Below are 17,797 nucleotides of genomic sequence, written 5' to 3'. Positions count from 1 at the left end.
TCTGCACAAGGCACACTTGTAAACAAAGCCGTAAGCCGTTTCATTAAGTTGGTACAAATGGGTAATGCAGTTCTTTGTTGCATATCCAAAGGGATGTACCGTCCAACGTTTTGCTAATCCTTCAGCTACTTTCCTCGGGACAATACTGACGGGATTAAGGAGGCTATGTGGATAAGAAAATCTACTACAGTCATAAACGGTGATTGGGCAAGGGGCGGGGTGATACAAGCTTAGAAACGTTTGGGACCACATTTTTCTTACTGCAGCGCCGCCTAGCGGTGGGAAGTAGAACCAGTCATCCTTGCTCTGTGGATGGTAGCAGAAGGTAGCAGAAGAACTACGTAGGCAGGTGCATATTTTTGATTGTGCAACAAAGTTAAGTGCAATATAACCAGCTGCTTTCGTGCCATGTATGTGCCTGCGAAGGGTGGTTATACCGGCTCTACGGATAAAGATACCGACAAATAAGAACTGTATTATCTATCCAAAGTTGATATCGTGAAATATATTAGTATTTAATCATACAAGAGCAGTTTAAGAACAGTGGTTTAGACTCTGTCTTTATGTTAGACTTTCTTTCAAAATATTGTTACCAAGTCATGTACAATGTAAGGTGAACTTGAGTGTACTTAAGTTGTTATACGTTCTTTGCTACTACATTCAGTACTGGTATTTAGCTTCAAATGTAATTACACCATAGTACAATATATCATAATGTACAATTCAGCAAACAGGTTAAAAACATGAAAACATATTTCTCGTCATTAAAAAAATAGAAAGTATACAAGTATTTTCTTTGTCCTTAAGTAGCCAAGTAATTTTTCTTCTTGATCACCATACTTTGTTTATTGTTCTGGTATTCAGAAAATAGCCTATAATTCGGGGAATTTCATACGAGGCGGTGGATCGACTATCGATGAGTTTATCGCTGGTTGGCGATACAACTGACCACTTTTGATCATTGGGAGTTTCATGGACTCTGATTGGCCGACATTATTTGTCGCGCAGTCGCAGTCGGTCCTACAGCCCCACTGACAGAGGTGCGCCGACACCTGTCTGTCAACCATGTTACCATGGTATCCGTGAGTCACGTGAGCGCGCGGATCGCTTGACAGCCCTTCCAAATGCGCTGACACCTGTCTGTCAACAGTGTTGCCTTGACTACCGCTCTCTGTAGTACTAGTTGTATAGTCGCTTTCCTCATAGTTGACGTCTGCGTTGCTATGGAAACCATTGTCCGATAACGTAGGTGGACGTAGGTGGGAATGAGTGGCCAGAGTTTCGCCGGTGGGATACTTCTTCCACTGTCCGGCGTGAGAAGGCCTGTTGACCAGTGCTCTCTGGTGACCAGTCGCGTGCAAATCGGCATACTGAATATAGCTTCTCGTTAGATCTGGCTGTGGAAGGTGATCGTCGTCATAGAAACCCCAATCGTAGAACTCAGCAACGCTCCTGACGTCAGACTCTGTGACGTCATGGGAGTAGGTGGAGCCACCCCATTGGTCGTAATGTATGGGTCTGCCTCCACGGACAGTGGGGAACCCACCTCTCCCAGGAGGTGGAACAATACTAGCTGGTCCTTGTGTCTGGTGTATTTTGGGTAACATGGCGGGGTGTTTTGTCTTTGCAACACCCGGACGTGGTACTTTACTCTTGAGCACCCTCTGCGGGCGCTTGTAGTCGATGCCGGGAAATCTTGACCGCGAGTTTTTCGAGTTTGTCACGGTCGACCGCCGAGTGTTCTCCATCACAGCCAGCCTCTCCGTCGTCTCCAGAACATAGCATCCAGATTCGTTCAACGATTCGACGGACTCGCGTAGTTCTTTCAAGTCGCCGTTCAACTTCCTGCAAGTTGTGCGGGCCTCGTCTCTTTGCTTCAAGGCCTTGTATTTCTGTTTGACGGCATCTTCTTTCTCTTTCTTCATTTCCTCTATTGTATCGTGGAGTTCGCGCAACCTGGCTCTCTCTTCGTCTCTTTCCTTTGCAAGTTTGTTTTTCATTCGCACCTGAAATGGCGAATAAGAAGCAATTAGATTTTACGGTAGGCAGTGACAAAATAAAGGCATGCAACAGGGTTTGATAAAGTTTCGATACCTTTTCATAATTTACCCAATGCTCACTTTTGTTGTTTCTACCTAACGTTACACAAATCCATATTTCAAAGTTAATGATCTAACTAAAGATAGGATTACTATATAGAGCAACAAAATGGTTCTGACTATTTGTAGGAAATGAATATGTTTATAAGATACTGTATTGCAATGGCGACTTAAACCAACTCTAGACACTACATACCTTCGGACAGAAAAAGAAACGACGAACAGCAATTCTAAGTGAATACACTGTGCATTCTATCAACTCCTTTTTAGATTTTTTTAAGGGAAAATGTGAATTGAATTAATGATAATATTTGCAATATTCAACCAAGGTTTCTTCCCCCGTACAAGTTTCTTTTTTTTTTTAAAGAACACAAGCAAAACTCTCACCATGTTTAATCTGCGTCTTTCGGCGTTGAACTTTTGCGTGTTGACTTCTTTCATGGCCAACAACATGGCGGACATTTTGGCGCGTTCGGCTTCGATCTCTTGGGCCAGCTTGTTCTTCTGTCGTAACGCATTCTCCTTCACTTGGTGTGCCCGCTGGCGCATCTTCCCAACCGACTCAACATGCTGACGAACCTACAAAGAGACGAAAAATTAAAAAAAGAGCTTTTTGTATTGTAGTTATACCGTGATATATGGACTTGAATCTCGGTGCTAAATCGGCTGCTAGCTTTAGGTTCGACGAAAGCAGGACGGCTACAACTTCTGGCCGCCAAGGCAAAAATATCTTTTATGAATTATCACTGATGACCTTGTCACAAATTTGTCCTGCAATGAGGTATACGAAATTGAAGGCATTCTTTGGACAGTCGCGGTTGCGTCGCACGAAACTTTCGGCTGTCTTGCCACGTAAAACGTTGTCGTAGATCTCGCTAGAAATCATACAGCAAAAGAACGTACGTGAAATGTGATCAAAGCACCCTCGTAAGTTTCTTTGGTACCAGGAATTCGAAGCTTTCAAAAGAACGACACGGTTAGAAGATAACTTTTGTTCACGAAGAAAGCACCTGGTGGCCGCCACCACGCATAACAAGGCCCCCTAAAAACCAGTGCCTTCCGCCTCTACATTCAAAAGAACCGAGGCGTCTGACAAACATTTAGAGTCGCACTGCAAAGTAAACGCAGAGCGCAACACAATCCACAGAGGTAAAAACAACTACGCACCACATTTGAAAAGACGAAGGGACTAAAGTAACGTTAAAAGCTTACTGAACTTACTAGCCTGTTCGCTTTGACGTCAGTTCACAGAACTGGAACGTTCTTAGATCTTTTTTTAGAAAGAGAGTGCGGTATCTGCTACGCCCTGTATTGTATGTATGTACTTGTTCTGGCTATGCTTGACCTAGAATATCCTATGTATTCCTAGTGTTTTACAGTGTTCTTTTTCTTTTCACTTAGCTAAAGGACTTAATTATTGTAGCAGGATGTAGTTTCAAGTGCAATGATGCATTGAATAGATAAAAGAATATTAGAACATTACGACTGGTATGCAAAAATTTTCGCCCTAGCCTGTTACGTCAGGCTGCTTCTGTCGGTACTTTCTATCTACGCGTGATTAAGATATATATATTGTTCACTTTCTATGTTGCCTTTGATTTCTTCTTTCAGACGCTAGTTAACATAACGGCTTGCCTTGCCCAGCGTTCGCTCAGACCCTTATAGTGCCCAGTGACACATAGAGCAGAGTGTTCTTGCTGTTTCAATAGCATGGTATATTTTCTACAGGGTAGCGTCCATAGCCCTTCCCTTTTAAGGTGTTCGAGGCACCTCAAATGAAGCAAGGGACCCCATCTTACGTCCCTTCCGAAAGACTGCGTGCAGCCCCAACCGAGATGTCCAGACCCTGGGACTTGAACCGGGTTCTCCAAGTTACCAACTAATTGGACCGGTGACAGGAGCTTAACTGTGAGGCTGCTACCAGTTGAGCCACAGGGACATCCCTCCCTTACCAAGCATGTAGTACAAATAAGAGTGAAGTTTTTGAACAGTCGTTGTCTACATAGTCATAGGTGAATACTAGTCTGTTACTCGAAAATATGTTGCTATGTACATAGTAACATATTTTCCTGTAACAGACTATAAACTATCTTTGCAGCCTTGAAAAATGCAAATTGAGTGATGACCACTCACCTTTTCAAACGCCTTCCTCTCTTTTTCGACGTCCTGTAGCAGTTGTTCCTTCTCGCTGACGGTTTTGTCACGTGACCTTCGCACTTGTTCAACCTACAGAGTGTACATATTTACGTCATAAAGTTTAATTTAACAATAACTAGAAACACGTAACGCTTTCTCACTTGCGTCCTGAGTAACTCGAAATAAAATGAAATAGTGTTTTCGTCGCGCTTTCTTTCGTTCAGACCCCAGTAGTGGCACATAGGGCACCAAGTTACCTTGCTGTTTCTGTAGCAGGGTATATTTTTACAGGGAGAGCTCGAGGTTGCTAGCCATTCCCCTTTAACCTGCTCGAGGCACCTCCTCGAACACGGGACCCCATTACGTGTTTACGTCCCTTCCGAAAGACGGGAGCAGTCCCAACCTAGATGCTCTTCCCAGGATTTAATCGGGGTCTCCAGTTAGCAACTAATTGTGACCAGGAGCTCATAGCTTTTCTATTATGAAGTTGTTAATGTAAATCCCAAGTCGACTAGGTGTTCTTGCCAGCACTCATATCCACGAACACTAAAACACTCCCTTGAGTAAAATTTGCTGATTGTTGACGCCAGATGTGAGACGTATATGGCACTATTTGCCAATAAAGTGTATTGCCCTAATTTACAAGCAGATATAGGGTTCAGATCAGCGTTTTACGCGTGTTTTTTTAGGTATTTTCTAGTGGCTCACGTTTTTGGCGAAGCCTCAGGGGCTAGCCTACTAGTATATTATTATCTCTTCACCACCTTCCTAGAAGATAAATTGAGATCACTAAACCACTAGAAAGAAGTATAAACAGCCTCAAAAACACGCGCAAAACTGCGAGCCAAACCCTGCTTGGAGATTTATATTGTCCTAGGTACGAGATTGCGTGTGCACGTGACCTGTTGTGAGATTTCATTGGCGTGTCTCTCCGCTTTCTCCGCCCTCTCCTGCGCATGCGTCTCCTTCCTCCTCGCCTCTTCCAGCTCAGCTTCCAGGGTCTTCTGATGCCGCTGCAGCTGATCTATCAACTGTCATTAAGGAAATATGAAGACATATGAAAATGATATTACAGTGAACATAAGACACTATTTTCAAACAAGTCAATAGCGCACTCAAAATAATACATCACCTTTTCATTCTTTTCCCCTCACGATTCTAGTCTTTTCTTTCCGTCAATACTTCCGTAATTTTGTCTTTTCCGCTTTAGTAAAAATAATGAATGAATGAAGACATTTAAGTTTTTGCACATATTTTCTCACTTGAGCTAAGTAGGGGTCACTAAAAAGAATTTACAATTTTTATATATACAAGCTAGCGTGGGTACTATAATCTGAACTTGGCTTCTTCTTTCTTCTCTGTAATTATGGAAATGTAGGCTATTCGGAATTCTCCCTTATGCTTTGCCCACCCCCTCCCTCCATTTCATTTACCGCCCCATCCCCTTCCCTTCTATCAAACCCTTCTACCTCCTTACCTGAATGGTTCTTGCGTTTTTCTCCACACCAAGAATCTTGGTCAGGTACATGTTGGCTTCCTTCAACTCCTCACACTGCATGGACGTCACCTCCAGGGCTTCTTTATTGGCGTTCTTCTTCTCCTTCACGTTCAGATGAATGTCTTTGTACTTAGGAACGGTCTTGTCTCCTTTCTTAACCACTTCGCAAAGTCTAAGGTTTCTCTTCTGAGTGCCTCTGCTCGATCTCCCGTCTTTCGTTCCTGTTTTTGCCGTGGGTTTCGGTTTTGTAGAAGCCATTTGCTTTTGTTTTGTATCTTCTTTGTCCTTTGTGTTTTCTTTGGTCGGTCCCGATTTGACGATGACGTGTTTTGAGGTACATGAGGTGTCTTTGTGTTCCACTGTTTTATCTGATGGGGCGGAATCAACTTCTTCTTTAGTGAACCGACTTGTGTCTACTTCCAAATTCCATCTCTTCTCTACTGGTGCATCACTTGACGCTTTCTTAGTGTCGTCTCTTGGCTTATTTGCTGCACCATTCGTCTTGTGGGTTTCTTTGTCCTTTTTCTCCAAAATATCGCCAGATTCAGCATCTTTCATTGTTTTGATCAACTGAGGTTTGGTATGGTTCGACTGTGTACTGTCTTCGGAATGTTCTTCTTTCTTTGATGGAACTTGCAGTGCTTTTTTCTCGGCATTGTTCTTGTGTGCATTCGCAATGTTTCCATTGTCCTTGGAGCTGTCTGTGGTCTTCTGTGAAGTCTTCACTTCGCTTTTCAGATCTTTGCTTTTTTGTGCCTTCTTATGGGGGTTTGTTGTCATGTCAACCGTTTTGTTTTCACTCAAGTGATGATTGTTTACGCTATCCCGTGGTGACAAGTGCTTGTTTTTATCGAAACTTTTCGTCATCTTTTGTGACATTCTATTCACGGTGTTGCACTTGTCTTCCATGTGTCCATTCGGCACTGAAACGTTTAGATGCGTTCCCGTCGTCTCAGACGTGCGTTTATTACTTATGCTGTTCTGAAGTTGTCTATTTCTTAAACGGTGCCCTCCTTTGAAACTATTTGTATTATTGGTGGCTTCAGAGGTCACCGTTATCTTTGGCAAAGTTTCGCCAACACGTTTCTCACCTTTTGGTTTTCTTGCGTTCACTTGCGCAGTCGTTTTGGGTTTGGATGCGTTCGTCTTCTTGTCAGATACTGTCCTTGGTGAGAAATTGCCTTCCATTGTGCTAAATCTTATCTTAAAGTTTTCAGACGTGATTCCAACGGGCTTCTTTCCATAAGATGATTCAAAATCAGCGTTTGTATGATTATTCAGTCTTATTTTCTGTGGGAACGCACCTTCAATAAACGGCAGCTTGCACTCTGTGCTCTTAGTTGTCAAACGTTGTCCGGTTTTCCTCAGAGATTTTCCCGCGTTTTTTCCGTCCGCCGTCCGCTGGGCTTCGGTGAGATTTGGGCACACGCCGGACACTATCCTGTGGTCACCGCACTTTTCCTCGACGATGTCCAACAACTGTTCTCCTAAATCTTCGTAGAGTTGTATGATGACTGGTGTTGCTGGCGGTGGAATCTCACTTTCTTTCATTTTTGAATACCATAAAAGTCCTTGGATAGACAGCTTGTAGTAAACACTTGTGGTAAACATCCAAGCGACCCCGAAAAAGGGTAAATATTTTCACGTTTGCTGGTACACAACAAAATCATCGATCATTGTGTTTTGGTCATCAAACATTATGTGTTGCTAGCTTTCAGCAGGTTTTGGCCAATCAAAAGACATGTCAGTGAAAACTAATCCGTCCATCCAATCAGACTGCGCCGTACTCCCGGATATGGTATTGTTTTGAAAGCACTCGAAGAAGGTCCGGGAGTCTGAGATTTCCTGGCTCCCTACGTCATGGCGTATATTAATCTAACATAAAATATCAAGACTTCTAAGATTCTTTGTAACGTTCATTAAGCTAATTTTAGTTCATGTATATTCTCGTTATAACAGCCAGATTTCTTCATGCCATCCCTAAGCCCATCAGTTAGCATGTCCAAAACAAAACCGTTAATTTGTTTGTTTTAACAACACATGCAAGAGACGCTGTTACGTTGGGTATGTTTTGTGGATTCAGAAACATTTATACAGAGCACAAGCAGAGGGATGTTGCAGAATTATAGGATTAAGCCGCGTCTATGTCGGTTTGTTTGTCTATCGTCCGTATTTTTGGTCTCGGCGCGTGTCAGGTTAGCAGCTGTGGTCGGTGTAGGGTTTCAACAAGACCGAGCCCTTGTCCTGACGCACACGGGTTTTGTTTGGCTTTCTCATTACGATTGAGAAGAAATCGATATATGAAGAGCACTACTGTATACAGTCATACAGGGGAACAACTCAAGAACCGATAGTAAATTGACTTATGGTTTGGTTGGGTCAGAGTAAAATCTATCGAAATATAGTATATTCTAATGAGCCATTGCATGTTGCTAACGTTATATTAAGTAATAGAATAATGTTGGCATATGGCCCACAAGAATAAGAAATCAGTCAAAATACTGGGCGTTAGCTCTAGCGGCCAAATTTTGGATTCGGACCGTACAGGGGTGCTTGGCTGTCTTTTCTAGAAACAACAAGTCATTTCCTTTTCTTAACTAAGTGGTTCCTAGATTTAATGAGGATTGTTACATACAAGGTATATATTTCAAGGTAACTTGTTGAAAAAAAAGCGTAATTAAGACACTTAAACGTGGCGATGTCTCCTAAAGACGTGTATGATTTTGCACGGCCGAAATTATACTTTCTGTGGTCAGTTTTTCTCACCCTACCAACACTAGTTTTGATTATGACTGTGTCGTTGTGAGGAATATTGTACGAAAGGATTCTTCCAGATATTTGAAGCAAATTGATAAAAGAATGTAGTGTGTAAACAATACAATTTCCGTCAGAAACGAAAAGAAATCGCTTGAGATAGCACAAACATCGGCGCTTGGAGATCTCGATGCATATAGATATAGGCATGAAACAGTGTGCTGAAGTGCTCCCTGGCGGAAGTTATTAATACTACAACAGAGTAAAATCGTAGTTCGAGTAGACCGTGAACATCAGAAATTCTGCCGACTTGAAAACAATGACAACAACAAGTATGAAATTTTTATTAAAGAATAAAGAATGAAATCTTCATCATCTGGCACAAAGGAATTATTGGATTTTCGTATCAATTAGGCCCCTATTTGGATGTTTGGTATCTGTTAATGTTCCATCTGCCATGAATTACATGTGTTACATATATTAAAGTCATTTTATGGAAAACACAGGAATCATAGAGTTTTCTCATTAATCATGCAAATTGATTCCTACTTTGCATAATTGCATTCCTGTCCAAGCTTCCTTCCTTCAGTTATCATTCCTTTCTTCAGTTATTTTTTGTCAACAAAAAACGTCCCTGCAGTTCAAAAATTCACTACTTGGGGTCAAAACCAGCACCACTTTATCCTGACGCCAAATGCCATCTGCCACCCGAACATTAAGTTACATTCAACTTATCAGTTATTCAACTTATAATAATTACAAAAGAAGGGATGTATACTTTGAACCTCCTTGGACTAATCAGTTATTCAACTTATAATAATTACAAAAGAAGGGATGTATACTTTGACAGTCTTTTGTACAATTTCTAACACTTCGGCAGCTTGTAATATACTGTTATATATTCATTCTAATTGACAATTAGCACAATAAACGTTATTATTATTATCATAAGAGGGAAGAAAAAAACGCACCCCTCTGGAACAAAATGGCCCCGCCCATCTTGTCCCATAATACAGTACCCAACATGGCCGCCGTAGCGGACGGAATTCTACTCTTTGTGGTCAGGGCCGGACTTCTGTGACGTTACTGCACAAATATCCGTCTGTTTAGTCAGATACCGCAGCAGATCTGAATCAGACGATGAGATGGGAGTCTGAGCCAGCTTTGAAGCCCGGAACAGACGGGACATATTAGGGTAGAGAACGGCGGAAAGATGCCGCAAGCTCGCGACCGAGAGCGCCACAGGTTAGTCAAATTCAAATCTATCCCGTTAAAAACTTTTCCCCAAACTTTTCAATTTTACCCAACACAACAACAACATTACGTTAACCTACAAACACATAAACGTAGTATATGAAAACCATCTTATCTAGTAATCTGTCATGCTTAGTAAAAATTGTGTTGGCCCTAAATTATTTTGTGTCCAAACTCCAAAGAAAAGAAAATCGACGTGGATTTCACAAGCCCAAATCGTACTCTATTATTCATTTTTATGAGTTGACAAGGATACATGTTGTCCAGTGGTTGTGGTATTTTGTGTAAATAGTTGAGACAAGCTCTGCTGTCAGTGTACAAGCCTGATGTCTCCGTAGATCAGAGGAAAAGACGTTTGTTTAGGCTGGTCTCGCTTGTTCACAGATATCTGACACCCCTCTGGCCTGGCGCCGATTTGTTTTGGTCTCCTAAACCATCCGTGAATATTCTTGTTCTTCAGATCTCCGCGAAAACAAAATAATTTCCTATTTCAGTTCATCATTTCTGAGGAAATGCTGTAGAAAATCGAGTGATTTCCTGCATATTGTTTTTAATTGATAGATATTCCCACCCCCTTTTATTTCTGAAATGTGTAAACAATAACTTTTGTTATTTTTGTTTTGATTCTTGTTTTTGTTTTAAATACCTCTGCCATAACCATTGCGTGCTATATATTTAAGCTTGTTCTGATTTCTTAAAATCAGGATTTCTTTTGTAGTCCTTCCCTTAAGGGGTTGCCAGACAATAGTGGCCTATTTTCCAGATTTGTGATGTTACACAAAGACAGCTTTGTATCTCTGTGTAAGCGTTGTGATGGCCACTGTGGAGCCTGTACCTCTGCAAACACATGGGAGGTACCAGGCTATGCTTCGCTGAACTTAGAAAAATCACCAGTGCATGTGTTGGACACTGTCGGAGTCTTTTCATTTTGTTGTGTACTCTCTCTCTCTGTCTCTCTTTGGTCAAACTCAACGCGTGAATTATGCTTTTTCGATTGAAGTATGTAAGTTATGTATGCTTTGATGAGTTGACAGTGAATAAACTGCAAATACTTATCAAGATTTAAAGTACTGTACCTCTTTGTCAAACAATTCCTATCTCAAATAGGAGTGGGAGTGATCGTTTTGATAACGATACACTACACTGCCCTCAAGGGACACTGCAGAACCATAATGAGCAGTTTGGGCAGCCCCAACTAAGCACAATGATCTGGCTAGAATACAGTAAAGTCATCTATTTTTGCAGAGAATTTATTCTGCTGTTACAAGAAGTAGGGCCAAGTTTTTGCCGTGTTTTAAGTTTGCAGTTTAAAAAATGCTGTACTGCGGTAGTATTTACAAATTGGAATCCCATATTTGCAACTTGTCATGATTTTGAAAATAAAACCACTACAAATATTTCAAGATTTACTGTATAGACTTCATTTTCTACTACTGATTGTTCTCCTTGAGTCTTCTTGTGCTATATTTGCCAAATCCTTTCTTACGCTAATCGATTTTTGCTTTCAACTCTATGATTAGTCTGCTAGCAACAGCTGGGTACCATAGTAAAAAAAGAGTGTTGTTCTCACAAGTCTTCCTAATTGATTTCTATGGAGTATCTTGTCCGAGTAATTGGAATGATCCTTTTAATTGTGTGTATGCAAATGAACAGGGCCAGAATGTAGCCTCTACCAGGGCTTCCTACAGGGTTAAGGGATAGTAAAATTTGGCAAAAATGGAATGATTGGCCAAGAAAGTCAGTCCACGGGAAGGTTAACATCTCACCCTCGTCCTCAATTGAAACCCTATGGTGGTCAAACTTCCCTGGTAAATATCCTACATTCCTTGTAATGCTTGGACTCATATATAAGACACTTGTCACATACAAAAGACGGTAACTGTAGTTAGTTGATCTAATTTGCCAGATGTTGCTTTCTGGTACGGTAGTGTGTGTACAAGCTGGAGCTAGAATACTGTAAGTTGTGAAATATTTGCAGTGGTTTTATGTTAAACTTTGTGGTTTTTGCAGTGAGGTCAGCTCTGCCCTATAATTCACCATACAACAGACACATGGTCATGCTCTTTTTAATACTGCTGTATTGTTTCAACCACGAATTTAAAACATTGCATATGTCTCCTCTCCCCTCCTAGTCCTACCGCCAAATTCCGTCCCGCAAACTCACCGTCTTGAATGGCGTAGACAAATTTTAGTCTGAAGTTTTAAGAAACTACTCCGGCAACCCTGCCCCCCTCCCGCAACTCGTTTTGGCACATAATTACATGTAACCGCACAGATCGCTTTTGGGCAGACAGGTGCACAGTTTCGAGTGACCTGGCTATTGATCTGTAATTAAAAGAATAATTAACGTGATCACCCACACATGTAAACATGCCCTGAATCTCAGTGGAAACGATGCCCCGAAGGGACGTAAGAATTACTTACAGCTTTTTGTAAAGGCTTCTTTGAAATGGCTCCTAGTGATGAAGCTTTTTGCCATGTATTGTTTCCAAAAAAAAAAAAAAAAAAAAAGTCTGCAACCATACTGTAAATCGTACAAAGAAGCTGTCAGAGGAGCAAATATATGCCATGATTTGCAAAGAAATATTGGAAATCGGATACCAAACTAGTATAAAGTCATGCAATGTCTCTTTCCCTGTCAGAAAATGTAGTGATTCTATCGTGAACATACTCTTTGCACAAAGACTATATCAAGCCCAAGCAAAGTTTTCCAAAGTCTTCCAAGAAAATATGAAGGAACAAAAGAATTTTAAGAAAGAAATTATTGTTTGGTATACTCTAAGTTACCATGTTCTGTAACTCCAGTCATTTGTAAAACCTTCCTGCCTTTTTTGGGGGCCCAACTTTTTTCTTCACACCCTCACTTCAATTTTGAGGTTTCCAGAGGATATAATCAAATCAGTCTGAGAAAAAGTGACAGCCTTCCTCCATCAAAAGTGTCTAAATGGTACTGTCCTAATTGTGATTGACAGATACATGTATGTGTAAACCAAGCTTGATTGATCTAGTGTTGGAAGTCTCACTAAAATCATTTCACACCCATGTTCAAACTAGAGAGACAAAAAGGAAAGAATAATAAACAGTTTACACAGGATTTACATGATAACGGTTTACTGTGATTTGATACACTCTTAATCCCTTTGAGCTCTCTATAAATTTAGTACTTCCTTTCTGTTTTTTTATCAGGTAAATGTGACACCAGTGTTGAAAGATGTGTATTGGATGGATCCCTTGTTTCTTTTTCAAGTTAGCTTTTCATGATGACGACTTCTTTTTGTTGGGTTCCTAATGCAAATTCTGTATTGTTGACTAGCAAAATACTGTCCCAAAATGTAACCCAATTATTTTTGGTCTCATTGTTTGGGAGAAAAATTGATAACTTAGAAAACTTATGAAAATGGTACTAAAGACATGATTGACAAGCATGTGTAGGAAGCCTAGTTATTGGAGTTTGGAAATTTACAATTAAATGCTAGGAGGGAAGATTTTGATTTTTCCAGAAACTCACGTTTGACACATGGTTCAGTAATCAGTCCCCAGGAAATATGTCTTTCCTCCAAACATCTGCTTGGAGGAAAGAGCCTGGAGGTGTGGCCTTGTGTGTCTGGCAGACATATGTGGAGGCCTGAAAATACTGTAAACCCACTGAAATTTGCAGCACTTGAATTTCATTGCAACTTAAAAATCAAGAGCTTGCAGTTGAAACCACCATAGTAACACAATGCAAGAGAGACAGCATATGTTGCCTGTGTGACGCATTTGCGATAAGAGGTCACCAAGAAATATAACAAACTCAAAAACACCGCAAATATTCCAAGGTTTACAGTATGGCTGGGTTCCGACAGGAAGTTGCATGGCAGCACTTGTGTGGAGAAATGAGCCCACCACAGGAAACAGAGCTGGGAGGGATAAAATTATACAGGATGGAATCAGACATAATTCATTTAACTTGTCTGCTACCTACTGTAACCTAGACCAAAAGTAAAAGGTAACAAATCTACTTTGTCAGTTTTGATTTATGGGAAATATTACAACAGCAAAATAAAGTCTCAAAGCATTAAGGTAAAACTATACAGGATGGAATTAGACATAATTCGTTCTGCTACCTAGACCAAAAGTAAAAAGTAACAAATCTATTTTATCAGTTTTGATGTAAAGAAATATAAAAACATCAAAATAAAGTTTCAAAGCATGAAAAAAGCTCATCTACACTGTATCATAGGAGTGTAGTTGAACTTGCAAGTTGTCTCGGCTTTAGACAGGAAGTGACCATATTTGGTCATCCAGGTATATTGTACTCACCTGTAACAATGGGAACAGGTATCACACCTGTTGGTTTTTACTTACCTGAGTAGTGAGTAAAGAAACAAATGTCATGAGTCAGACCAAGCGAGTAATCGTGCATGTAGACAGACCTTTTTAGGTGGACAGCACTTTTAGTATAACATTGGTACTTGACAATGGATTCTAGAGCAAGACAAATAAAGTCAAAACAGGTTGAATTCCCCGTCTCAGCACTGTCATTGTCCCAAAGCTACGAATGATTGGTACTTGACATTGGCTTGTTTGAGATACAATCCATTAGTTGTTTTAGGACATACCTTTACTTGTTGTTCTTTTTTCTTCTTCCTTTCATATAAAAGATTAGTAATGCACATTAATTTATATCGTTGCCTCTTTCTTCTTGTGAGCCATGCATGTACTGGTGTTGAATATTGGTTAAAGTTGAATTGTGAAGGGAAAGACATGTACATTGTCTGGTCCAGTCATTTGAAATCAAGATACTGAAGAGTTCAACCAAGTTTGCGGTGCTTAGTTTATGGCACTGTGAAAATTTAGAATTTGTTGTATCTTTAAGTTTGCAGTTGCAACAACAATATTATTAATAACAACTAACAGTAACATAATGGAAGATAGAGCGGTAAGAGGTTACTACAGAAACACAGGAAAAATGTGAAGTTTTACAGTAGACTCATATGCCATTGTAATTCTAGTTCCCCGGACTTATGTTGGGGATATTGTAGGATTTTCTATGTAAAAAACAATTCCCAAGATGCAGGCTTATATAAGTTATAATATAAAGTGTCTAGACTGAAGACGGATAATGTCTATCCTAGTATGATAAGACTACGTATTAAATTTGAGAAGTGGAGGGAATTTGGGATTTTTTGGGGCAAGACCTCACTAGCGGAGCCTTCTTTGCAGCATTGGGCTTGGTTTGATCCAAAGAAATGTAGTTCTGATGTAACAAAGAAGACTTGAGTAAGATACAGTTCTTGACAAGGCAACAGATTCTTGTTAGAGCTACTGTACATACTCTTGGTGTGATAATCACAAGTTGTTTGGTTAGGTTATCCAGGTGGTTGCTTCTGTAAGGAAGATTGGTTTCTAAAGGTTTCTAAAGCGGGCGACCTCAGACTGTCAAAGTGTGACTTTTTTCCATAGCTGGTAGTGCAATGCTGCCTCTCCACAGTTTACGATATCAGCCAAGTATACCAGTTCATCCCGGCAATTTACAATAAGTGTGTTGGGTTCTTTTATGTACATACGCCTGAGGTCAAAGCCCAAAGGCATGCACATTACCTCCGACAAGTTTCTTTTTTTGCAGTGGTCTTTTCCATTGTTTTTGTATCATTCTGGTTTTGACTATTCACTCTAGCTTGCAGAATTGGTTACTAGTACTAGTAGTAGTATGAGAACTAGTTTTTCCAGGCTAGAAGCAATATTGAGTGGTAACATTATCAACAGGGTGGGGTTTTCAGCATGCTTTGTTCACATGCTTATCCTTGGTGCATTGTTGAGTGTTTTCCTGTTCCAGTGCTGGCTCCCTGTAATTTCAATCATCCCGACATAATGACTATGATTATCTCTCCACATTGTGAGCATGTGGGACGGACCCTTTTCTGTGCAGTCTTACAAAATAGGTGAACTTTTACCTCTAGCTTCAAGCAGAGTTTGGTGGAGAAGATTGTTACCTTTTCATCACATGCCCCGTTTCTGTCTGGTTCTGTCTGGGCACTCTGGTGGAGAGTGGGGCATATGATAAAAAGGTCACAATCTTCACCACCAACCTCTGCTCGGAGAGGAGAAACTTTCAGTTGGTTGGAGCTCGCTTTTCTTTGTAATATAAGTCAGTAGTTTTGCTGGTACACGTACTATCAAGGATATTATATGTGTATATTCAATATAACGTCCTTGGTACAACACGCACACACACACACACAAGCTTGTTTTGGTTTCTTTGGTATCTCAGTAGAATTATATGTAAACTCAAGCTAAAGGTATTTAGTACAAGTGTGTCTCGAGAAGTAAGTGCCATCTTTGAAAATTCTCTGAAAGTGCATCTAGGGTGGAGGTTCAAGCCATGCTTAGGCATGATGTTAGGGTTGCATTTGACATTTCGGATGGGGACATCACGCCGGCGGCCCTGTGCATGCGTGAGCCTCAGGGGCCGAAGCTTTGCACGTAAAAGAACCTGACACACTTATCAATAAGAGTAGGGGTGACCCGGTGCTATCAGCTATTAAAAAGTTAGAGTAGATTTAAATCTCCCTTTAGGAAGTGACTCCATACCTGTTTGCCTTTGTGATTAGATCAGTGAAACAAGCTGTAAAATAACACCAACATCAAAGGAGAATTTAGCAGTAAACCCTGAGGCTTTGAAGGTAAGGTTATCGTAAAGGTCATCACTGACAGGTGAACACCTTTTTACCTGCTCAAATTTGGTCGTAAAATTAAGGTAAGGTTCCTTTATCACTTCTGCCAGCTAATGTTGTTTTATTAAAGATTTGTGAATGCCCTAATAGGTATGTTTTGAAAATATAAATCAGTCAATAATTGACCAATGAATGTCCTCCTTTGTGGATGCTCATTAACCAATCAGAGGAGAGGTTTATGTGGTTAGGTGACTTGAGTAACCCTAGCAGCTATTTTGTCCCAAAATACACATGGCCTCCATATTTGGAAAGTGACAGTTTGGTGAGATGAACTCAGTCTTTTGTCAAAATGCAAGGGACAGTTCATAACACACGGACACCGTAGGATTGGGTTTATATTTCTCTATTGAAAAAATCATATTGAAAGGATGCTATCAAATAAGGTGATTTTGAAGCCCCAAATACCAACTTGCAACAAATATCATATCATAGAAATTATGATTTACCTCGTCTAAGACTCTAGGACAGTAAGAGCAATAACTTTTCTTCTAGCACTTCCCAATAGTAATCATATGAATATTGATGTTTCTGTATTTCCATACGGATTTTCTTTTTTGAATATCAAAAAAAAATCCTAAGATAAGATGCTTATGAACTTATACATTAAAGCTTTGAATTAAGGTAAACAATACTACACATGTATTTAATGTCTGGTCCCGAGATACCAAACATAATTTTTTTACTAGTCGTTTATTTCTTCGATAAGTTATTTGTTGGTTTGATTTTTAGATATGGAATATCACCAACAGTTAAATACAAAGCAAGCTTTATAAATCTACAAGGATATTTATGTTCCAATGTGATTACATGCAAACATTAATGGGTTGTCCCAAAGTTTACCTAAGCTTTAGGTCAGGACTTTTCAACATACTGCAAAATTTGAGGCAGGCCAGTGACTGCTTGGTAATGAGAAAGTGATGTAAGGCCTGGGAACTGCCATTGTTTTCGTCCTACAAAATTCAGCTCGTATATAACAGTCGATTTCTTTTCTGCTGAAAATACTGATCGTAATTTCTTAATGATCTGACCAGTCTGAAAGGTTTTTCTGATTGTTGAGGCTTGAGTAAATTGAGAGGATGTTTCGTGGGATGTTTAAGAGCTGTGTTTCTGCCAAGTCAGCCTCGTACAAGAATTTTGTGCACATCGAGCCAAGCTCGTTTGTGGGCCCATGTCAGGATATGGAGGACTTTTGGTTGCCTTCTGATAGCGAAAGGTAAATGCAGTGCTTGTGTGGTTATTATTTGCTATCAATTTCTTTTGTCCTTATGCTAGCTTCTTGTACTACTACTAGTATATTGTTCGTTAAGATCCTTGTGGTACCTAGTAGCATAGAGGGCAGC

General features: G+C 40.3%; 2 protein-coding genes and 1 long non-coding RNA gene across 6 annotated transcripts in view; 1 reads left to right on the top strand and 2 right to left on the bottom strand.

Moving 5' to 3' along the window:
* LOC136420653 (uncharacterized) overlaps window positions 1-17,797 on the bottom strand; it is a 541,092-nt gene that overhangs the window by 358,202 nt on the left and 165,093 nt on the right. The gene's annotated exons all lie outside the window — the stretch shown is intronic.
* On the bottom strand, window positions 585-6,035 carry LOC136420935 (myosin heavy chain, clone 203-like). The gene is made up of 5 exons (XM_066408074.1): window positions 5,713-6,035; window positions 5,138-5,266; window positions 4,233-4,325; window positions 2,487-2,678; window positions 585-2,006 (listed from the first exon to the last, which is right to left on the bottom strand). The coding sequence occupies exons 1-5, from the start codon at window positions 5,989-5,991 to the stop codon at window positions 873-875; spliced, it is 1,827 nt and encodes a 608-aa protein (XP_066264171.1). The 5' UTR covers window positions 5,992-6,035; the 3' UTR covers window positions 585-872.
* Window positions 9,493-17,797, top strand: part of LOC136421201 (uro-adherence factor A-like) — a 72,284-nt gene continuing 63,979 nt past the window's right edge. Inside the window, exon 1 of one of the 2 annotated variants that reach the window (XM_066408384.1) lies at window positions 9,493-9,732. In XM_066408384.1, coding sequence (XP_066264481.1) covers window positions 9,701-9,732 — 32 coding nt within the window. In that variant the 5' untranslated portion in view covers window positions 9,493-9,700. The remainder of the gene's footprint in view (window positions 9,733-17,797) is intronic. The other variant, XM_066408380.1, reaches the window with a different exon arrangement.

The sequence above is a fragment of the Branchiostoma lanceolatum genome, chromosome 15 (genome assembly GCF_035083965.1).
Source record: "Branchiostoma lanceolatum isolate klBraLanc5 chromosome 15, klBraLanc5.hap2, whole genome shotgun sequence".
In the NCBI taxonomy this organism is placed as follows: Eukaryota; Metazoa; Chordata; class Leptocardii; order Amphioxiformes; family Branchiostomatidae; genus Branchiostoma; species Branchiostoma lanceolatum.
This window is presented reverse-complemented; position numbering and strand designations above follow the sequence as displayed.